Source organism: Dasypus novemcinctus, chromosome 6 (genome assembly GCF_030445035.2).
Source record: "Dasypus novemcinctus isolate mDasNov1 chromosome 6, mDasNov1.1.hap2, whole genome shotgun sequence".
In the NCBI taxonomy this organism is placed as follows: Eukaryota; Metazoa; Chordata; class Mammalia; order Cingulata; family Dasypodidae; genus Dasypus; species Dasypus novemcinctus.
Window position 1 is genome coordinate 25,879,596 of NC_080678.1, and position 23,586 is coordinate 25,903,181.

General features: G+C 38.1%; 1 protein-coding gene across 5 annotated transcripts in view; it reads left to right on the forward strand.

Moving 5' to 3' along the window:
* Positions 1 to 23,586, forward strand: part of GPAM (glycerol-3-phosphate acyltransferase, mitochondrial) — a 54,335-nt gene that overhangs the window by 25,990 nt on the left and 4,759 nt on the right. For all 5 annotated transcript variants that reach the window (XM_058298437.1, XM_071215675.1, XM_058298436.2 and 2 more), the window contains 15 exons: positions 866 to 939; positions 3,673 to 3,786; positions 5,534 to 5,680; positions 7,036 to 7,132; positions 7,931 to 8,067; positions 11,073 to 11,172; positions 11,514 to 11,726; positions 12,985 to 13,098; positions 14,251 to 14,336; positions 14,906 to 15,021; positions 16,975 to 17,045; positions 17,874 to 18,138; positions 19,199 to 19,341; positions 21,001 to 21,078; positions 22,766 to 22,906. In XM_058298437.1, coding sequence (XP_058154420.1) covers positions 866 to 939; positions 3,673 to 3,786; positions 5,534 to 5,680; positions 7,036 to 7,132; positions 7,931 to 8,067; positions 11,073 to 11,172; positions 11,514 to 11,726; positions 12,985 to 13,098; positions 14,251 to 14,336; positions 14,906 to 15,021; positions 16,975 to 17,045; positions 17,874 to 18,138; positions 19,199 to 19,341; positions 21,001 to 21,078; positions 22,766 to 22,906 — 1,896 coding nt within the window. The remainder of the gene's footprint in view (positions 1 to 865; positions 940 to 3,672; positions 3,787 to 5,533; positions 5,681 to 7,035; positions 7,133 to 7,930; positions 8,068 to 11,072; positions 11,173 to 11,513; positions 11,727 to 12,984; positions 13,099 to 14,250; positions 14,337 to 14,905; positions 15,022 to 16,974; positions 17,046 to 17,873; positions 18,139 to 19,198; positions 19,342 to 21,000; positions 21,079 to 22,765; positions 22,907 to 23,586) is intronic.

Sequence of the window (23,586 nt, forward strand, 5' to 3'; positions counted from 1 at the left end):
AGATATTCCGAGTAAATATGTTGGCTTAACTTTTCTCTCCATTCATTTGTTCAGGAAATATCGGTCCCATTGATGATGTTAGGCAATCTTCTGGTTCTTTTATAGTTCTAATATGTCTTTCACCAGACTTTCAGTTAACTCTTCCAAAGAGCTGGTGGGAACCCATCATTTCATTTCCAAATGTTGAATAGCTTTTGCATTTAACATTCAAATCCTAGCAAGATGAGGGAGCGATAATAGGACAGAAGAAGCACTTTTTATGGTTTTGCTCTATTTCTCTGTTACTAAGCTTTTGATCCTGGGGTGTATCTGTTGACTTTATGTAGTGAAGGATGGTCATTAAAATGTTAGGATAAAGATTTATATTAAGTAAGCAGACACCTTAGGGGAATAGAGAGTACAAGATCTGGGACTGAATCCTAAAACTCTGCCACCTGCAATTTTCTTACTTATAAAATGGGGGTAATAATTCATATGTGACATGATTATTGGCAGATTTAGTAAACTAACAACTACATGGCAATTAGCATAGTACCTCGTATTTTGGGAACACTAAAATCTCCAGTATTCCTGCCAATGATTTAAGCTGTCTGTAGCTTCAACTCTTTTGGGATGGGTAGTGGGGCAGGAAGGAGAGAGCTACTATCTCCTTTGTAAGTTTTAAGGAGTAATTTTGAGTTTGTGACCTTCTTTGGAGGCCAAACCATATATTTTCAATAAACCATATATTTTCTTCATCACTTAGAATTTTGAAGCAATACTGAACTTTATGCTTGAATTTTAAGTTATCAAGGACCAATAATGTGAGCCTTTCACCACCAATCCAGTTGTTTATTAATGTATACATTTATTTTGTTCTATGTAGGATAAATTTTTCAATCCCAGTATCCCGTCTTTGGGTTTGCGGAATGTTATTTATATCAATGAAACTCATACAAGGTAAAAAAGAAATTTTTTATGCTTCTAATAAATCACAAAAGAAAAGCTCCAGAATAATCAATTACCACACATTAGGGTGAATCTCTTTATGTCTTAAGATTCAATAGATTATGAGCTTCTGACACAAGAGGCTTTATCTGAAAATTGGAAGCAATAATAGCTACCTGAGGGATCTTTTACTGTTATCACTGTAATTATACAGTAAATATTTTCATGAGAATATAGATGTCATTTACAGCTTTGTTTAACTTGCTTTCGTATTGAGTCTGCATCTGAAGTGTGTCAAAATGTGATGAAGATTTGTCTGAAGAGAGGTGTGGGTTTGACTGTCATGATCTGCTGTGACTATATTTATACTTTTCTAAAAAGTATAATTTAAATCTGTCTATAGAGTATCAGCAAATATTTTCCTCTATTGAGCAAATGTTCTTTAATTTGTTACTTGCTTAAGACTTTTCTTAAAATTCTTACTTCCAAATTCCAGGCATAGGGACATGGTCTACTGGAAAGAAAAGGGACTTTGTTCTGTGTGACTGGAGGCTAAGGATAGGGAAGGAGGGTAGGAAAGTTGTGTGAATATCCCTCGGGTGAGAGAGAAGCCACTGCCACAAATGCTACCAGAGAGTAGGTGCCCAGAGAGGTAAGAAGTGGGTTAAAGTGATGAAAAATACTTGAAACTCTATGAAAAATTGATCTAAGACGAGAAATCCTTACATTTGAAGCCTTTCTGATGTTAGTTCTTACATTTTGTTGATATGAGAGCATAAAAGAGTATTACAAAAATCCGTGTATGTATTAGCTTAAATTTTTTTTAATTTTTAAAGAATCTTTAGATTATGTAACTGTTACATCAAAAATATAGGGGATTCCCATGTATCCCCTCCCCTCCCCCCAACACTTTCCCACTTTAACAACATTTTTCATTAGTTTGGTACATTTGTTGTACTTGATGAACACATATTGAAGCATTGTACTAACCAAGGACTGTAGTTTACATTATAGTTTACACTTTGCGCAACACAATTTTATAGGTTTTGACAAAATATTTAAGGGCCTGTATCCTTCATTGAGATGTCATGCAGAGTAAGTCCAATGTCCCAAAAATGCCCCCGTGTTGCACCTGTTCTTCCCTCTCCTTCCCCTCAGAACCTCTGGTGACCACTGCTTTTATATCAATGTTACAATTTCTTCATTGCTAGAATTATAATGTCTACTTTAGTCTATAGTTGTTTTTTCCCCTTATGTTTATTCATTCCTTAATCTTGAGGATTTTGGGACGGTGATGCCCACCCTGCCTGATTGAGAGGGGCTTAGATCCCATGGGGCAGGTGGGTGGAAGTGTATTGCTTTTGTTTTAATAGAACTAAAGTCAGGGGACATTGTTTTTGCCCTTCCCAGGCTACCCTTGTTTCTTTTTTAAATTTAAAGAAGAGCAAAGACACTGTTGTCCATTGATTTAATTTTTTTTCCTTTTAGTTGGTGTGATTAAGATCCTAAGAAAAGGAGTTTCATAGTGTCTTTTCTTTACATAAGTAGACATTTTACATATAAAGCCAACAGGTTCATTTGTTGCCCTCAATTGGAGGCAATTAAGAAAAATGATATGTGATACATTGACTAAGCACTGTATTGCTTAGTCATTGAAACTGCTATTCAATGTAGTGAGCTCTCTCTGCAATTGAGCTGGCTCTTTAGCCCTTCTGTGTGTTACATGAGGCAAAGCCCAAGCATTTTTACACACACACACTCACTCATACTCACACTCACAAATTTATAAGCAGTGCTTTCAGTCTTCACTTGCAAAAAAATTTCATAGAGATCTTGGACTTTGTACATTCCAATATAATACTAAATATATTCCCTGAAGAAAGAGTTTGTAATTGAAAACTGAACATATTGGACCAAGTTTTCAAAGGCTTGAGACAAAGGAAAGGAGGAAGAAAAAGAGAATATAGGAAGGAGAGATGAAGGAGCCTGTGATTCATAAACAATTCTTCACATCACTTTTCCTCAGTCAAGGCCTTTTTGGATCTTTTCAGAATTAGTGAATTTATATTTGAATTCATCTGCTCTATGAGTGCCATCAAAAAGGAAATGATAATGAAGCATTATATAGTCATTGCAAATGGTTTCAAATCATTACCTAATGAAGGTTTTGAGCATTCTGAAATCTGCTTCTCCCTGATGTTGAATGTGAGGGTAGGAAAAAAAAAAGGCTGTGGCTTCGTAAACCCATAGCACAAACGTTTGGTTATCTTGACTTCTCTCACGTGGTCAGCTTTGCCAATTTGAAAGTCAGTGACTGTCTTGGAAGAAATACTATAATAAAAAAAATTTTTTGCCCTTCATGGTAGGGAAAGAATTCCAACTTTATCTTTTCGTAACCTACAACTTTCAACATATTTGCCTTTTTTATGGTATTAATAAAGGCAGGCGTCTTTATTTCTTTTGCTTTTATCTTCAGCTTATTATTTGGCCAGGCAGCACTGTTCAATGTATTAATATACACAAATTCCAAGTCTAAATTTTGAGAATACATGAAAGAAATTATGAATAAAATTGGCTATATAGCATCCTGAACTACTAAGAAGATTTGCTATAGGAGAACCCTAAACCTCAGGAGTTGATGAAATTAGACTTTGTATTTATGGGAGGGAAACAACCGTATAATTTAAGCAACTTGTTTTAGGTGTCCCTAGAGTTCTTTTCTGCTAAATCGTTTTTGTTTTGTAGGCACCGAGGATGGCTTGCAAGACGTCTTTCTTATGTGCTTTTTGTTCAAGAACGAGATGTCCATAAGGGCATGTTTGCCACCAATGTGACTGAAAATGTACTGAACAGCAGTAGGTAAGGGTGGGGATGCTGTTTTAAGGGCATGGTGGGGAGGGAGAGAGGGAGGGGGTGGGTGGTAGGAGTGGGAGTGGGGAAATAGTTCCCTTTATTAACCTTTAATTTCTCTGGGACTTTGTCTCAGTAGGTATTTACATTTTCAAATGTTAAAATATAAGCTCCAAAGGAATCCAAGGAAAGGCAGAACAGATGGCTTTATTGAACAGTGCCATGTGGAAATAGCAGTCTTGTTTCATGGATTAATAACCTAATGCCTTTCTAATGTATGAGAGGCAAAGTGGAGTTCAGGGATATCCTTTTTCCAGAGTTTTTGTTAAGTTCTCAGTAATTTGAGTGTTTGAGATACTATGTTTCCTATTTTACAGGCGAAAGAGAAGTGTGTCTTATATTTTTGTTAAACAGTTGTTGTGTACTTACGCACAAATTCTTGTACGAGAAAGTTATCATTAGAATGTACAGAGAATAAGCCTGCCCTGCTCTTGGAGGAGCTTACTTAGAAATGGGAGAGATGGACTTGAACTCACATGAGGTGGACAAATGAATCATTATGAAGTTTAGGCACTAGAGTGGGAGTTTGGGTGAATGTTGTTCTCTGTTCCACCTCATTGGTGTGGCCCATGTTGGAGTTCTACCTGGATTTGGGGGATGTTATTCATATCACTGACGATAACTGCGGGATGGATTGAAAGGCTGATTTGACACCCTGTGTAGTTGACAGGGCTTGGACAGTAATGTCACAAAGTAGATGCTCGATAATTATTTTCTGAATGAGTGAGTGAACAGTTGATGATGGAGATGTAATAATTATGTCAATTACTTATGAAAACATTCCTGGCCAGCTTGAAATAAATGCTATTTCAAGGGATAGATTTGACTGTATCAATACATTTTTGTATCCATGCCCTGTAGAATTTGTCTTTTTGCATGAAAGAATTATTGGGGCACGTTAAGTTTTACTGTATTCCACCAGCCTAAAATCAGTAGCAACAGTGGGAAAAACACAATTATTTGACACTATCTTTTTTGGTAAAAACCTTCCATTCCACCCAGACATTTTGACTAGTACTTGGGATATTAGAAATTGTTTAAGGAGGTTTAACCTTATGCTTTCTTCTCTAAGTCAAGTGGGAGATTTACAAAACTGTGTTAAACCTTCCCTTTTACTTTACTGCTTATTGCTCTGTGCTGTTTTGATCTTTAGCAGTGATGTTTAAAAATTATTGTTTTGCTTTGGAGAACATTTGCAAATATTTATACCCCTATTTGATCCCTCCTAGAGTGTTTTACATTGTCGTTCTACTAATGGAATCACAATGTAAATGAAAAGTAAATTAGGTCTTTAAAAGAAAAATCACATGACTTTGGCAGCTGGCTTTGGATATCTCTGAATTATATGCCTAAAGGGATAAATAATCTTTTTTTCTCCTTCTTCTAGAATCAAACTTTGTGTCTCACAGCATCATTAGGTCCCTGCACATTGTTGTCACCCAGTGAATATGAATTAAATTCTTTAGTCTGCCTTCCAGTTTCTTCACAGATTCATTGATTTAAGCATATAATATTCTTAATATTTACTAGACACCCAGGAAAGCACTTTTAACTATAAACTTATTTTCTCATGTTATGCTGTATTAAAGAGAAGGTACATTTTGTTTTGTGATTTATAGCTGCAGTTCAGAAAATACCAAATACAGAATGCAGCATAGAACCAGTTACATTGTTTATCTTTCTGTTTTCAAATCAGAGTACAGGAGGCAATTGCAGAAGTGGCTGCTGAATTAAGTCCTGATGGTTCTGCTCAGCAGCAATCAAAAGCTACCAACAAAGTGAAAAAGAAAGCCAAAAGGATCCTTCAAGAAATGGTTGCCACCATCTCTCCGGCAATGATCAGGTATTAAAAGACAACACAATTTATTCCATTGCTAGAGTCACAATAATTCTATACTAGAATACCAGTAAGTCCACTCTAATCCATATTTTAGTTCTCCATCCTGAAGATCCTGGGATGGCAATGCCGCTCCACCTCTAAATTGAGAGGGGGCTTAGATCCCACTGGCTCATGGATCAGTGGCTGTAAGAGTTGCTAAAAGCAGGGAGAGGGAAAAAGAGGTGTGATATGGGGGCATTTTGGGGACTTATAGTTGTCCTGAATAATATTACAGGAACAGATACAAGACATTATATATCCTGCCATAACCCACTAAATGGACTGGGAGAGAGTGTAAACTACAACATAAACTATAATCCATGCTGTATAGCAGTGCTCCAAAATATATTCTTCAAATGCAATAAATGTACCACACTAATGAAAGAAGTTGTTGATGTGGGAGGAATGGGGGGGTGGGGGAATGGGGTGTAAGGGAACCTCTTAAATTTTTTAATGTAACATTTTGTGTGATCTATGTATCTTTAAAAAAAAGATAATAAAAATAAATTTAGAGTATAAATGATCCCAGAAAGCAAGAAAAATATTGAAAACTGGTGATTCCTATAAATTCTATTTAGTTATGTTTGCAAAATTGGAATGAACATGAGGTATTGTATTTTGAATGTGTTTTCCTGCCATTATCCTCTTTTAAATTCTATATTTCCATGAAATAAAAATATTATTGATTTATGGGAGGAAAAAAAGGCGATACAAAAAGATTTCCACAAAAGCCATCTTGTTTTGCGCAAACAAGACAAAACCATTGAACTTTACTTTCCTAGCACAGTGTTCTTTGTCCAAAAGATGTATTAACGTGCTCTGATGTTAACAGCAGCAACTTCTCTTCTTAGTCCCATGCAAGTTCCATGCAAAGTAACCTGTGATAGGCTTTCAAGTGCCCTCAGCCCTGCTGACTGATGACAGCAGCTGTCCTCTTACTGCTGACGTGTGTTCTCAGAAACTAGTTGTGAGCCAAGTTCCGTGTATCCCTTTCTTAAAGGCAGTCGTTTTGTGTGCATTAGAGGAATCATTCTGCTCACCTAAGTATATCCACTTGGTCATTTGCTTCTGAAGAATAAAGTGTGTGTTTAGAGTGAAATATAAGATTTTAGTCCTTAAAAGATACTTCTATGAGTAATATATATGTAAAATGAGCTCTTTAATTCCACAGTTCACAAGTATGTACATGCACAAAGTCCATTTACAGATATTCTTAGGTGTAGGATCAAGAAACTTAAGCAGACAACAGTCACCTATATTTATTTTTTGTGTGTATAAATGTATGTGCACACATTTAAATACGTTTTATTTTCTTTCAGACTGACTGGATGGGTGCTGCTAAAACTATTTAACAGCTTCTTTTGGAACATTCAAATTCATAAAGGTCAACTTGAGATGGTTAAATCTGCAACAGAGGCAAGAATTTTTGTGACTCTGTCATTCTGTTTTCCCTGTGTTCCCTTGTGTACTGTTGTCCTTCCAACCCATCTGGAAGGTTTTGTCCAGTTAAGATAACTGCAGTATCTGTGTATTTGGGGAGAAGTGGGAAAAAGGGAATCTGCAAGCGCTATGAGCGATTCCCTTTGTAAGTTACCTTGCAACAACCTTGAAAACCAGGTAAAACAATCCCTGTTTTATATTACAGATGAGGAAATAAGAGACTGAGATAAATTAAGAATTATTCTTTTTTTTTTTTTTTAATTTTTTTATTTTTTATTGACTTTGTAATAATATTACATTAAAAATATATATGTGAGGTCCCATTCAACCCCACCCCCCCACCCCCCCCTCTCCCCCCCCCCCAACAACACCCGTTCCCATCATCATGACACATCCACTGGATTTGGTAAGTACATCTTAAGAATTATTCTAAGTTAACACCTAATCACTAAGTTGCCCAGGATTTCAAACCAAACCTGACTCCAAAACCTGTGTTTTTGTTCATGATTGGGACTCCCTCTCAGAAGATATAAAGGGTCAACTAGAACTCTCAATTATTCTTCTTCCCCAGCTCATTTATTTTTATTTTTTTAATTGTTGTTCTTTAGTTATATAAGAATTAAATTTAAAGAAGTCCATATTACTAGAAAGTGTTTTTAAAAAGAAGAGCTCCTGATTAGCTAATATTTGAGTGATTCTAACTAAAATATCAAATTGCAAAGTGTGATTAAACTTTACATTTGACTTTTATATTTGGCATTTTCCCTCTACTAGATGAATTTGCCGCTTATATTTCTACCAGTTCATAGATCCCATATTGACTACCTACTGCTCACTTTCGTTCTTTTCTGCCATAACATCAAAGCACCATACATTGCTTCAGGCAATAATCTCAATATCCCCATCTTCAGGTAAGATCAACTTATTTTGAAATTTTAAGTATGGAAAAGATTGTGTTTTGAATTTTTTTCCCATTATGTCTTTTTTTTTTTTTTAATTTATTTATTTAATTTCCCCCCCTCCCCCGGTTGTCTGTTCTCGCTGTCTATTTGCTGCGTCTTGTTTCTTTGTCCACTTCTGTTGTTGTCAGCGACACGGGAAGTGGGCGGCGCCATTCCTGGGCAGGCTGCACCCTCTTTCACGCTGGGCGGCTCTCCTCACAGGCGCACTCCTTGCGCCTGGGGCTCCCCCACGCGGGGGACACCCTTGTGTGGCACGGCACTCCTTGCACACATCAGCACTGCGCATGGGCCAGCTCCACATGGGTCAAGGAGGCCCGGGGTTTGAACCGCGGACCTCCCATGTGGTAGATGGATGCCCTAACCACTGGGCCAAGTCCGTTTCCCCCCATTATGTCTTTTGATACATGTTATTGTAAAGATGACATCAGGTTGTTGATTGTGGAAAATTTGGAAAGTACAAAAAGCATTACGACATAACCATTACTTAACTGTTTTATATGGGATACTTGGCAAATACCTAAACTTCATAGGCAATATTTATCAAATTAAAAAAGCAGGATAGCAAATTACCATCCCTGGCTCAAGAGTGAGGAAATGGGGTCAGAGGGTAAGGGGGGGAGATGCAGCGGAGGTGGTGACCTAAAGATATAAGAAGTAAGAATTAACATATCTATGACTTCAGTCTCATAATTTAGTAGAGGTAGAGACGTACAATAATTACAATGTAATGTGAAAATGTTTTTTTAGAGGGTTTCAGGAGAATATAGTACATTCCATTCAGAACCAACAGTAGGTGCTAAGGTACGGAGACGCAGAGCATGATGGAAGTTCAGTAAGACTGGAATGGAGGCTGCATTAGGAAGGGTCACAGGCAGAAGGTGGTGTCTGAAAGGGTAGTGAGAGCTAAATCAAACCAATTTCTAAGCCATGAGTTTGGATTCTGCCTGTACTTGGGGAGCAACATGTTCCGATTTGCATTTTGAAAGGTCATTCTGTATTAGAGGGAGTTAGATCAACTCTGACTCTATTATAATAGTTCAGGCAAAAGATGATGAAGACATACATTAAAGGCATTGTAGTGATCTGAAAAGGAGGGCATAGATTTGAACATTTTTAGTAAGTTGAATTTACAAGCCTAAGTGCTAGTCCAGATGTGAGGCTCAAAGGAGCAGGAAGGAGTAAGGACGACTCCTACGAAACTGGGTAGATAATAGGGCTGATCACCAACCACGTGTCATTGAGGAATAGGTTTAGTTGATTTGGGAAATTGAAGCTTAGAATTTGAAAGCATAAGCATCTCTAAGATCAGTTCTGTGGGGAGAGAGTGATTAAGGGAGGATGAATTTGGACGGAGATTGGCAAGGCCAGTGGGTTGGCAGGTTGTGAAGGTAGGGCCTGCAGACTGTGAAGTCTGGTCCTCAGCCTCATGGTCCAAGGAGCCCTTCCTAATCCCTGGACTCAGAGTTCTGTAGGCTTCCAGAGCTCTGTAGTTTACCAGACTTATGTGGCCTACTGAAGAGAAGCCGTGCATTCATGCAGGTGACCGGTATTTATCCAGCTGTGCTGTAGATGTCGTGAACAAGATATGTAGTCCTTGCCTTCAAATATCATATAATCTCATGGGGAGTATAGATGAATAGCTACCTGTAATACTGTGATATGATCCTTCAGATGAGACATTCTTTTCCCAGGCTTAGAAGATAGATATATTTGCTTTCAGGGCACCTCTTAAGAAACTGGAGAAGGTGAATTAGTCACTTGAAAGTTGCTGGTAGGCATAGGCTTTGAACAAAGAGGAGTATTCCATCTGGGCTCTAAAGGAGCCTTGCCCCATAATAGTTTGCCTCTAATGTTCTGAATAACTCATATAGTCATTCCCTCCAGGTTTGGCCCCCAACTCAGGTCTCTTGGAATTGCTTTATAAATACTGATAATTTTTCATAATCCAACTTCCCCTTCCATGATCTTTTTGCCAGTCTTTCCTTAGCTCATCATTCCTTCAGACATGACAGGCGATAGAGAGCCTAGCCTATTTATCTGCAGCTTTCTTTTGTTATATGTCAGTCTACACAGTTACAAACCAACTCTCACAGTGGATTATTTTTGTGGATGGCTCGTCTCATCCATTATGAATTTTTCTTGCAGATTCACTCTCAAAGAGTGATATTAAGCTTTAGGGACATCTTATTGTGGCCCCTTACATTGACTATAGAAGACACTAAGAGTCTATATTTATATTATATGTTTATTTGTATATATATTTACATATATTTATGTGTATATATATGTATGTACATTATTATTTCACTCAATTTGTAAAGAAGAGGAGGCTGTGAGTTTGGAAAAGTTGACTGAAGTATTGGATAATTTCTTCTGCATATAGAAGTTCATCAGTGATGTAGAGGTATTATGAAAATAATTGTTTTATTCCTATGTATATGTAAATGAAACAAATTTTTGTTTTGTGTTTGAGGAAGGTGATTATGTATGTTTTCAGTTTGATAGGATTATTGCTGTTTCACAGGGACACTTTCTGAGCAGTACTTTTTTGAACAGTTTCCTAAAGGAACTTTTGTAACATCACATTCAATTTAAAGTAAATATGCAATGGGGAAAATTTCAGGATGTGTAAGGGTAGTTTCTTGAGATCCTGGATAGGGTTTTAAAATTCAGCAGCATTCCATACTCCTCTTAAAATCATAGCATCACCTTTGTAGGTGTTATGCACCTGCCTCCTGAGTTTGGAGCAGATGTGATAAAGTTTCATTATACGCAGTGATATTCTAAAGGCTGATGAATAATATGTAAAGTAGATAAATGTCCACATTTTCACTAACAGCCCAGATAATATATATGGTTTATGTCCAAATGGCAAATATGTTCAGTAATTTGAAATTGGAATATTCTTTATATATTTTTCTTTGTAAATAATTCATGCATTCTTGTATTTATAGTACCCTGATCCATAAGCTTGGGGGCTTCTTCATACGACGGAGGCTAGATGAAACACCAGATGGACGGAAAGATATTCTCTATAGAGCTTTACTCCACGGGGTGTGTATTATCTCTGATTATCCTTACTGCCATTGTTTTAATTGTCTCAGAGGAAGAAAAGATTTGATTGAGTTGAGGTGGAAAAAAACAAACAACCAAAACTGCTCTCTGAATAATTTGAGTAAATATTGCTTGGAGATATGGGTTTGATGATGATTTTTTGTTATCATCGAAAGATAGCATTGGAGGAACTGCCTTACTATTATTTGTATGAGTGACTATCTGCTAGTGGTGAAATCATAGTTACTGTTTTTTTTTTTTTTTTTAGGATTTCATGCTGCTGAGCTCATTCCAGGATGAGTGGTTTAGAATTCATGTTTTACTTTCTTTTTGTATCCTAGCATATAGTTGAACTACTTCGACAACAGCAATTCCTGGAGATTTTCCTGGAAGGTACCCGCTCTAGAAGTGGAAAAACCTCCTGTGCTCGGGCAGGACTTCTGTCAGTTGTGGTAGATACTCTGTCCACCAATACCATCCCAGACATCTTGGTAATACCTGTGGGAATCTCCTATGATCGGATAATTGAAGGTCACTACAATGGTGAGCAACTGGTAAGAGGACTGACTACACAAAAGTCTTTGCTTTTAGACTGGTGCTGTTAGAATGAACTCTCTAAGTTTAAAGCACTGTATGAAATGTGGTGGGGTAGCACTCACCCAGTGCTTACATGTTCATGTGCAGATTTTAAGTTAGGCTTGGCAAAGAAGCCACAACTTGATTTGAGAAGTGGCAGTTATGTTTTCTGTAAATATTTTGTACAAATATTTATCATGTACCTTGAATTTTCACAAAGTGAACATACCCCTGTAACTAGCACCCAGATTAAGGAACAGTATCATCAGGACCCTGGAAGCCCCCCCTTGTTCCCCTCCCATCACTGTCCTGTCAAGGGAAACCACTTATCCTGACCTCTAACAGAATAGATTAGTTTTGCCCATTTTTGAACTTTATATGAATGGAATAATGTAGTATGTGCTCTTTTTATGTTTGGGTTCCTTTGCTTAAGAAGGGGTTTGTGAGATTCATCATGTTGTTGTATAGTGTTATAATTGGTTCATTTTTTTAGCTGTGCAGTTTTCCAGTGTACGAGTGTAGCACAATTTATTCTTCTGAAAAAAATTTTGGTGATTTCCAGTTTTTGGTGATGATTGTTGTACATGTCTCTTGATGACCATATGTATGCATTTTGTTGTGTATGTACCTGAGAGTGCAGTTGATGGGTCAAAATTATATATATATATATATGTTCAGTTTTAGTAGATACTAAAATGGTTGTACCAACATACCACTCCTACCAACAGTGTGAGAGTTCCAGAGAAATTAATTTTGTCCTCTTTTAGTTTGGAAGTCTTGGGAAAGGTATTGTTTCCAGCTTACTGACTAAACATGGGTTATTATCTGTCTTTTATGAGACTTGGCACTCTTGACTTGTGACATATATCCTGTCTGTCTTCCATGTATCTACCACTCACCCTGACTATCTCAAGAGTCCCCACCCTCCAAGTGGAGGTACATGCCAGGTACAGATCAGATTATAAGCATAATCCAATATCTGGTTTTGGAATTCATAACCATATCAAACTGCTACACTCTCCCAATAACATGATTACATCTTTTAATGCTAAACATTTCTGACAGGTCTTAGTTAATAATACTTATTTTCCTTCTCCATTTGATGTCATCTTGTTCAAGATAAACCTTTAGTTTCCATAAAAAAGAGTAATACACATTATTTTTTGGATAACAGAATGTTTGAATATGTGTTAACTTTATTTCTCATTATGTTATTCTTTCATAATTGGAATTAAGGGCAAGCCTAAGAAGAACGAGAGCCTTTGGAGTGTAGCAAGAGGCGTTATTAGAATGTTACGCAAAAACTATGGGTGTGTCCGGGTGGATTTTGCACAACCATTTTCCCTAAAGGTGAATATCTGCTGAAATGAAACTAGGTTAAAGCACTGACCTGGAGTCAGGAGACCTGAGCGCTGGTCCTGGCTCTAACCCATCTGTCTGTCACTCGGGGCCCCGTTTTCTCCCCTGTGAAATGACTCTCACAAGAGTAGTGCTTCCTCAATTTTCCCACGGTTTTAGGGAAATGTTTTAAAATATCTCCCCTGATGTTTGTTTTGAGATAAAATTGACAGTCTAGGAATATGTTCTTTCCTATTGTGTGGAATCTAAGATCTGCATACCCTGGGGGGTAGTACTGATTGGTCCTTATTGAGAAACCTGGAACTCACAGGTCCCCGAGTCCCGTGTAGCTTTAAATTGCTAAGATTTTTGAATTGAAAAAGGTGAGCTAGAAGGATGATGCAAGGAAGCAGAAAACCCAGGGCTAAGGAGCAAAGGTCCTGCCTCTCCTGTTCCACCTCTTGGTTTTACGTTAAAAGATTCTAACTGCTCAGCTACATGTTTTCTGGCCTTAAGGACCTCATCATTTCTAACCACCTTTTTTTTTTTAATCAAACAAACAAAAAGAAAAACTGTTGCACAGCTTCTCTGCTTGTTATGATTTGTTTTTTGTTTGAGACTCTTGGATGTTACATGACTGCCAGGCTGCTAGATTCCCTTTAAAAAGCATGGCTGAGTTGATGATCATTATTAATATTATTAGAAATGTTCATTTCATGAAGATGTGAGAAAAGTTCTTTTTTTTCCTTTAATTTTTAAATATTTTTCCGCCTACATCATCTTGTTGTTTATGTCTATAAGTTTTCATGGCTATAATCTTTAAAGTTTTGTTTTAGCTGTGGGACATACAAATGGAATAGTTAATGGTTCTGCATATTATGCTCTTCTCAGCGGGATGGTTGTACAAAAACAATTCAAGTGGCAGTGACCCCAGGGCTGATTGTCAGTTGAATACAGAATTAGCCCTTCTTAAGTTCCAAATTGCATTCTATGAATCATTCTTGACTTCTGAAGTTAGTTTTAGGATACAGAAATTGTTTCTCATGCTCCATTGCATGGCCCATTTTATACACAACTCCATTTTTAGTTTTTGAAGATCATATTATATTTCATATGTTGATATGAAAGAGTAAATGGCTATTTTCCCCTCCCCCACCCCACTAGGAATATTTGGAAAACCAAAGTCAGAAACCTGTGCCAGCTCCACTTTCTCTGGAGCAAGCACTACTACCAGCTATACTTCCATCAAGGTGAGATTTGTGGAAATTTTTTAATACCTAACTGAACTATCAAATGTCTGTTGTTTCTTACATTGTATAGAAAAACAGGTAACCTGATTAAGAACGTGCATGACCTTGATTTCACTTCCTCACTTCCTCAGTTGGTCTGATAAAGGATATTGAAATTACTTGCTTTCATATTAGTTCGGAGGTTTTTGATAATTTGCATTATAACATGTCAGGGATTTTATGACTCAAATATGCGTTCTTGTTTGGTTTATGCTTTTGAGTGTTTGAAATGAATTGTTTTTTGTAGTAACCTATGCACATTGTGCATAAGTGAAATGTACAAATGAATCTTGCTATTTGAATTTTCTAGAATTCAAATGGAATATTCCTTTAATATATGGAAGTGTTGAATTTTTGGAAATGTTTTAAATGCGATATCTTGCTCTTTTTGTCAGTGGATTTTGGAAATAATGTACCATTTAGAACATGCAGTAACTTACAGATTAGTCCCATATAGTCCCATATGCTTTGTAAAAGAGTGAATTTATAGAAGCTTGATTTTTTTTTTTCAATTTGAAAAAACTTTTCAGACCCAATGATGCTGCTTATGAAGGTGCAGACAATTCCATGAATGAGTCCAGAAATACAGCAGATGAATCTTTCCGAAGAAGGTTGATTGCAAATCTAGCAGAGCACATTCTATTCAGTAAGTAAAATAGCAAACTCTTTGATCCTCCCATTCAGATTTGGCATGGCACAGTGCAAACCATATAGGTTTTGGAATCTGCTGAGTTTGGGTTCCAGATCTAGTTCTATCACCTATTACCTGGGTGGTGATAGGTAAGTTATCACCATTGTGATACATTGGGGATTTGAGATCATATGGGTAAAACACCTCCCTGGGTGCCTGAGGCTTAGTAGGTGCTTTTTAGAAAACAGTATTGTCAAATGATGTGTTTCCTTTTTTGCCCATGAATTTCTTCCTTTGAACCAGCTTGTAGTATAATATCTATGTGCCTGATTCCCCTCTAACCTCATGCTTATTTTTGTTAGCAAATATTAAATGACTATAATGTATTAATTTTTGTTTTAGCTGTGGGAAATACAAATTGAATAATTAATGGCTCTGTACTCACAGAGTATATGCTTTTCTCAGTGGGGTAGTTGTACAAACAATTAAAATGGGAGTGACTGAGAGCTGAGCTGTCAGTTGAGTACAGAATTAGCCTTCTTGATTCCATATTACAGCATTATGGAATGTTGTGCAGAGGCCACTTTAAAATCCCATGGCTCTACTAGGCTGCCCCGTACCCTGCCCAGGCCAGATCTCCTTCTTGCCATTCCCAGCACCATGTCCCTAATCAGACTTCCTGCCTGACTGCTGCAAAACCTTCCTTACCTTAGTGTGCCCCCTCCACCCAAACTGCTGCTATTCTTACTTTACGCTGGGTCAGAGTATTCTTTCTTCAGCACATCTGATTGCATCTCTTCCCTGCTTAAATCTGGATTCTGAAATTAACCGATCCTTATTGTTGAAAAGTTGGAAAGCAAAGATAAATTAGGTCACAAAAACCCTACCACCCAAATAACCAGTGGGCTTGTAGTCTAGTCTCTAAAAGTATGTTTTGCAGTTGTGAATTGTGCTATTTTCCATTATAATGTAAGCATTTATCCATGTTTTAAAAGACTCTTGATAATTCTTTTTAAAGGCTATAAATATGGTACTTGGTACTTTTTAAATATATAAACTCTGGAGACTGCTTCAACTGTGAGTGAAGTATCCATGAATTAGTTGTCATCTCTTAGAAAATACATAAATATCTTCATGTCAAATTACTCCATGATGTTCTCATATTTAATTTATACAATTGTATTTCTCTATAAATTCAAAGTGTTGGGTTATGGACTATAGCCATTCTCAAATGGATGTCTGTCTTCTTCTTCCCCGCCTCCAACCAACCTCTTACCCACTGCTGGACTAGGTTGAAGAGAGGAAGTGCAAATATACTGAGTACCCATTTCTTTAGATACTGTGCCAGCCCAGTCATTTTGGTTTCACACAGCCCAATGAGCTAGGTAGTGTTTTCAGTTTACCAATGAAGAAACCGAGGCTTAGGAATTTAAGTCATTTGCCCCAAGTAATGAAGCTAGTTAGTATAGAAGTTCGGATTTGAGCCCAGTTCCTTCTGACCTTAAAGCTACTTTCTCTTTCCACTACCCTGTCGTCCTGGTATGGTGGTGAATACCTGCAATAAGAGTGAGGTAGAATTATAGATTATACCAGACTGTAGCCAGGAACAAGGCAAGATGCACAGAAATGGAACACCCCACACAATTCTTAGAACAGGCTCATGCTTTGGGTCTCAGTATTCAATAAATGTGTCTTTTGATCATTCAGTAATGAAATTCTATTGGCTGGGCTTGAATGCCATTTCTTGGATGGAATTCTGTTATTTGATGAACTATGATCTCCAATGAGGTTCCGTTGTATCAGAAGATGGTTTAATGTTACAACTTCTTTTGGCCAAATCACGGTCATGGGAAATACCTTAGAGGACTTTTTTAGTTTTAAATGCTTCTGTTGAAGATTTAGGTACTTTACAAAATTTTCAGCTCTATAAAACAAATGTGGAACTGAAACTCTGCTTTTGCTTTCCAGCTGCTAGCAAAGCCTGTGCCATTATGTCAACACATATTGTGGCCTGTCTGCTCCTCTACAGACACCGGCAGGTATGTTTCTTTTGTCACCTAGAGTTAAGTAGACAGCACAAGAGTGCTTCTTAGCTACTCAGATACTTATTCACTGATAGATTTAGTCCACTCCTGGCTAGTGCTGTGCCATAAATGGTAATATAAGCTAAGGACCCTGCTCACAGGAGCCTAAAACCTGGTGGAGAAGAAATCTACCTGAAAAAAATATCAGACTTCTTGATATGTAACAATAAGGCATTCCTTGGGTAATATAGTTAATATCATAAGGTGTATTTCACTGACCTGTGGTCAGTACGCTGACTCGAATCAATTTCCAAGTGATTCGATTTGTATTTTACAACCCACTTCCCCAGCCTCCCACAGTGCACTTGCCTAACTAAGCTCTGTGATGGAAGATACTGTGTCTGTTTTGTTCACAGTCATGTTTTCAGCACCAAGCCTAGTACTTGGTGCATAATGCATGGACAGGCACCAAATAAATGTTTGTCAATTATTTAATATGAGGGAGATTTCTGCTAAAAATGAATAGAATGTTCTCTGCTGGATTTGCAATCAGCCTACTTTCAGATGGCTTCCCCTTCCCTTGGTAATCTTATGTGCTCATATCATGTATTAAGGCTAGAGTGTTCTGTGGCATGAGGAAGCTTTCCCTGATGTTCCTAGTGATCCAGCTTAAGGAGTTTTCCAGCTCGCTCTGCATTGGCATTCTGGCCTTATTTTTATATGTGCCAACCGTGAGCTTATGAAATCCAGGGCAAAATAAAATGTCCTTGGAATGCTGGCCCCTCAGCCTTTTGGAAGGTAGGTTTTCTGCTCTCATGAGACCATTTCTGTCTGTTTCTCTAGGGAATTGATCTCTCCACATTGGTGGAAGACTTCTTTGTGATGAAGGAGGAAGTCTTGGCTCGTGATTTTGACCTGGGGTTCTCAGGCAGTTCTGAAGATGTAGTCATGCATGCCATACAGCTGTTGGGAAATTGCATTACAATCACCCATACTAGTAGGAATGATGAGTTTTTTATTACTCCAAGCACAACAGTTCCGTCTGTCTTCGAACTCAACTTCTACAGCAATGGGGTGCTCCATGTCTTTGTCATGGAGGCCATTGTGGGTATGTCAGGCCCTGAAATATTTTCAGTTATTTTCATGGAAAATAAAGGGCCTAACACATGTAGCAGTATCTGCCTAAGTTTAGAAGAAAGTCCCTTGTTGGAGGGGATGCTTGCTATGTTTTCAGCTTTCTAATGAAAATGTAATCTACTGCTCTATCACTGTAGTTTGTTTTTAATTTTATTATTCAGTGGCTAGTTACTGAATTACCATATGCATAGTAGGAGGAGTGGTCAGGTGTCTTGCTATTTAGAAGTTTAAAGTCTAATTACTGAGATGAGAAATACACATGACAGTGAAGAGGGTAAAGGGGCTAGTTTGTGATAGCACTGATGTGGAGAAAGTGGCCACTGGTAGTTGCTGAGGGCAAGGAGAGGGAAGAAGAGATGTGATGTGGGGGCATTTTCGGGACTTGGAGTTGTCCTAAATGATATTACAGGGGCAGATGCTGGACATCATATATCCTGCCATAACCCACCGAATGGACTGGGGAAGAGTGTAAACTACAATGTAAACTATTATCCATGTGGTGCAGCAGTGCTCCAAAATGTATTCACCAAATGCAATGAATGTGCCACAATGATGAAAGAGGTTGCTGATGTGGGAGGAGTTGGGTGAAGGGGGGTGGGAGGTAATATGGGACCCTCTTATATTTTTTAATGTAACATTTTTTGTGATCTATGTATCTTCAAAAAAAAAAACAATTAAATTATGGGGGTGGAGGGTGGGGAGTGGGGTCTATGGGAACCTCTTATGTTTTTTAATGTAACATTTTGTGTGACTTATTAATTTTTAAAAAAGATAATTAAAATTAAATTTAAAAAGATGATGGAGAAGAAGGTTGGAGCAAATGCCATTGGGGAAGGTGTTTGATGGAATTGGGATTAAACAGAATCATGTGAAATTGATCTTGAAGGGCTTTACTTCAGTGTCGCCATTGAATGCAGGTCATTGTTTTCGAGGTTGAAAATCTATTAAGGTAACTGGTTATCAGAGCCAGGTGAAGTTTTTCGTGGAAGTTTAAGAGTTCCCAGGGTTCACTGATGCTTTCGTGTCCTTAGCCTGCAGCCTTTATGCGGTTCTGAACAAGAGGGGCTCAGGAGGGTCTGCTGGTGCACCTCCCAACCTGATTAGCCAGGAGCAGCTGGTGCGGAAGGCTGCCAGCTTGTGTTACCTGCTCTCTAACGAAGGCACCATATCGCTTGTAAGTGAATGCTGCTTAGTGTTGCCTCTTTTTATGTCCAGATTGTTCTTTCCTTGAACCTTTTCATGAAAATACAATCCACCTTTGCTTTTTTCTCTTTAGAGAATTTTTGGCCTGTTACCGAAGATTTATATTCCACTCCTGGGCCACCAGTCATCATTTACTATCATAGTTTTCAGTCTTGGTCACTGCTCCAGCTCCAGTGACCCCTTCATGCAGCTTGCCAGGGTTATAGGACAGATAGCTCAACATTAGCAGTCAGTCAGCTCCAGAGTTACTGAGCACTTGTGGGTCACCCAAACATTTGACAATGTAGGAGAATATAAAATTAGCTTTTTTTGCTGCTCTCCCTGAGAGCTGGATATGTGTCAAAAGCTGAGGTGCCTGGAAACAGCTGATTTGAATCAGTTCAGCTTTGTTCTAGAGAGGGTTTCCCCACATGCAGCCCAAGGTACTTGAAAAGCGAAATGAATGTTGAGGCTGTGCTGTTTCTGTGTGTGTTTTTAAACAACTATCTGTGGTAAAGATTATTTAATAAATGCATCTGTACCCAGTTTAAAAAAAAATCACCTGCTCAACCCTTTCTCTTTTTACAAATGAGGAAACTAAGGCCTAGCATCAGAATGTTAAGCTTTACCTTCTACAATAATATGAACCCCAATTTTCATTTTTAATTAGCATTTTATGAATGTTACACTGCACTATAACCCCTTGTCATTTAAATAAGCATTCGTTATATATCCGAGCACTTCTAGACATTTATAATGAGGAATATGTATTAAGCAATGGAGAGATTTTTTCCCCCGGGTAGTCAACAGGTAGAATTCAGATTTTACTGAAATTATAATATTCTCTTCCACTTATACGGATGTCTTGAGGTATTTCTAAGTACATGTATTATTAATACAGTGCCCATCTACATCCTGCCTCGTCTGTGGTGTATTGGTGGCCCTAATAGAGAATCTGTTTTGCATAGACCTTGGGTGGCAACATGGGAAGGGGCAAGTTAGGCTCCCAAAATTGTCCTTGTTCTGTTTCTGGGTCTTTTTCAGTTATTTGAATGTTGCGTTTCCTCATCCACCACCTTTTTGTTGTATAGTATTTATTGTAAATGACTTTTGCAAGGGCATTGTCTTAGAAAGAAAAGAAACTGGTGGTAGGAGGCCTGACAAGCAGTCCTTCAGAGAGGTTACTCCATTTGGCAGAGAAAATTTGGCTCAGGAGCACCCCTTGTAGGCAGTGCTGCATTGGATTCTCTGCCACTGGACGTTAAGGGTCCCTCCTCATGCTTTGACCATGACTGTGTACTGATCAGGAGGGAGGGCATCGGAAATCATAGGACTGGACTAGTGAGGTAGGTATTACAACGGAAGTATTTGGCAGCTGCTTTGTACAGCCTTTCCTGTCATCAAGAAAACCCAAAATGTACTTACCAAATCCAATGGATGTGTCATGATGATGGGAACGAGTGTTGTTGGGGGGGGGGGAGAGGGGGGGTGGGGGGGTGGGGTTGAATGGGACCTCACATATATATTTTTAATGTAATATTATTACAAAGTCAATAAAAAATAAAAAAAATTAATAAAAAAAAAAGAAAAAAAAAAAAAGAAAACCCAAAATGTAAAGAACAATTTACATTTAAATGCCTTTTCTTTTCAGCCCTGCCAGACATTTTATCAAGTTTGCCATGAAACAGTAGGAAGGTTTATCCAGTATGGCATTCTCGTAGTGGCAGAGGTAAGAGGAATAGCTTTCTTTTATTTAGTTTCTTATTCTTCATTTTCCTACCTTTTCTATTTTCTATTTTAACCAGTAATTATGTTTGATACATAGTCATGTTCAGATGAAGAGAGGAGAAAAATAAAAATGGGAAGAGTAAGTGTCTTTGGGGATTGTTTAATATTTTAGTTCTTTTTATGTAACTGGTGGTGTCTAAAATGTATCTTTTTTACTAAGTTTATAGTAAAATTTGTGACTTTACAAAACAAACATGCATATCATCATACAGGGCTCCCATATATCTCCCCACCACCAACACCTTACATTGATGTGACACATTGTTACATTATATGAAAGAGCATTACCAAAATATTGCTACTAACTAAAGCCTGTATCTTACTTTTGGTGTATTTTCCCCCACCCCCACCTGTATTACTTAGCCGAAGGGGTGCTGATGCAAAGTACCAGAACTCTGTTGGCTTTTAAAAAGGGTATGTATTTGGGGTAGAAGCTTACAGTCACAAGGCCCTTAAGAGTCCAACTCAAGGTACCATAAGAGGTACTTTCTCACCCAAAGTCATTGGCCATGTATTGAAGCAAAATGGCAGGCAGTGTCTACAGGGTTTAGCCTTCCTTTATACTCTTAAGGTTCCTTGGTCCCAGCTTCTTCTTCAGATCTCAGCTGGCATAAGGCTTGTCTCTCTCCCCGGGGCTGTTTCTTTCCAGGCTCAACTGTTCTGTTCTCTTCACAAGATCACCTGTAGACTGTGAGGCTCATCTCTCTTCCCAGGACTTCTGCAGTGTCTAATGAGCCATCTCTCTTCCTCTGTTCTTCTCCTGTATATCTACTTTCATGTGAGAGTCTGTTTTATCAGCCCACCAAGGGGGCTGGGACTCAACACTGAGTTGTACTCTAATGATGCGGTTGAATCAAAGCCCTAATCTTAACATTTTAATCAGACGGCTAAGCCAAATCTAATACAGTCAAATACAATCAAACCCAGAGGAACAGACCAGTTTATAAACATAATCAATATCTCTGTTTGGAATTTATAAATAATATCAAATTGACTTACTACCCAATATATGCACCCTAAATTAGTATTACGTATTTATTATCATTCACGAGAGAATGTTCTCATATTTGTCTTGTTAACTATAGTTCCTCATCTACCCCTGGATTCCCTGTGTTATAATCCCATGTTTTATACAATTCTTTAAAAGTGTATACTCGGTGGCTCTCATTTTCATCACAGAGTTGTACTGTAGTCACTTCAGTCAATTTTAGAATGCTAAAACATATCTTGATTTGATTCCTTGATGTCCAGAAGTTTGCACTCTAAAATGAGATAGTAAACATACCAGTGTGCTTGCAACTTATACATACCCATTTTTGTTTCTTTTGAGGTTTTATTTTGATATTGGTAGATTTAGTATAGAGGGTATGGCCTGGGAAAGTAGAGACCAGTTTTGAAGAGGGGAAGGTATTTTTATGTGATCTATCTGGTAACCCTCTCCTCTCCCCAACTCTTGTTTCCTTCTTTCCTCCTTTATTTCCTCCCAAATGATTTTTGAGTTTGGAAAGGAAAGTGGTTAATGTTGTGAATGACTAAGCATAGAAGAGTCTGGAAGAGAAGGTGAAAGGACTGCTTTGTGTGGGGCCCCTGTGCACCTTCATTTACTGTTGGTCATCTCCTTGGCATAGCAAGATGATCAGGAAGACATTAGTCCAGGTCTTGCTGAGCAGCAGTGGGACAAGAAACTTCCAGAACCTTTATCTTGGAGAAGTGACGAAGAAGATGAAGACAGTGATTTTGGTGAAGAGCAGCGAGATTGCTTCCTGAAGGTACTTTGGTGAAGAATTCTGGTGGGCATTACAGTGATGAGTTGAGGCTTATGTTGCCACTATTTATGAGGTTCCTATAAACTCAGGTTGTGGTGACTTACTCATTTCTAAAGCACCCATGAACCAGCTGTGGTACTTTCTTCCTAGTAAAAACACTCAAAGTGTTTGAATTCATTTAATACCTTAAGTTGTTCTACATGGCCTAGGTATATGGAAAAGGAAATGAGTCTGAAAACTCAGGGAGATGAACACCAGAGGTGATCCTTTCACAACCCTCTCACCAGAATACCCAAGTACATACCTTTTTACTCATGCATGTGCCCAGTCCTAAGGAGACAGTATTTTAGCTCAGTCATCAACAAAGCAAAGGAGTTTGCCAGGCATGGAGAGAAACTAATACTCAGCTGGCATTGGCTTGTTATTGTTCCTCGCTGATGTATTTTTTCTGTTTTGTTTTGTTTTTTCAAGATTTATTTTTTATTTACTTCTCTCCCCTTCTCCCCCCTCCCCAGTTGTCTGCTCTCTGTGTCCATTCAGTGTGTTCTTCTGTGTATGCTTGTATTCTTATTAGCGGCACCTGGAATCTGTGTCTCTTTTTGTTGCATCATCTTGCTGTGTCAGCTCTTCATGTGTGCGGTGCCACTCCTGGGCAGGTTGCACTTTTTTGTGCTGGGCAGCTC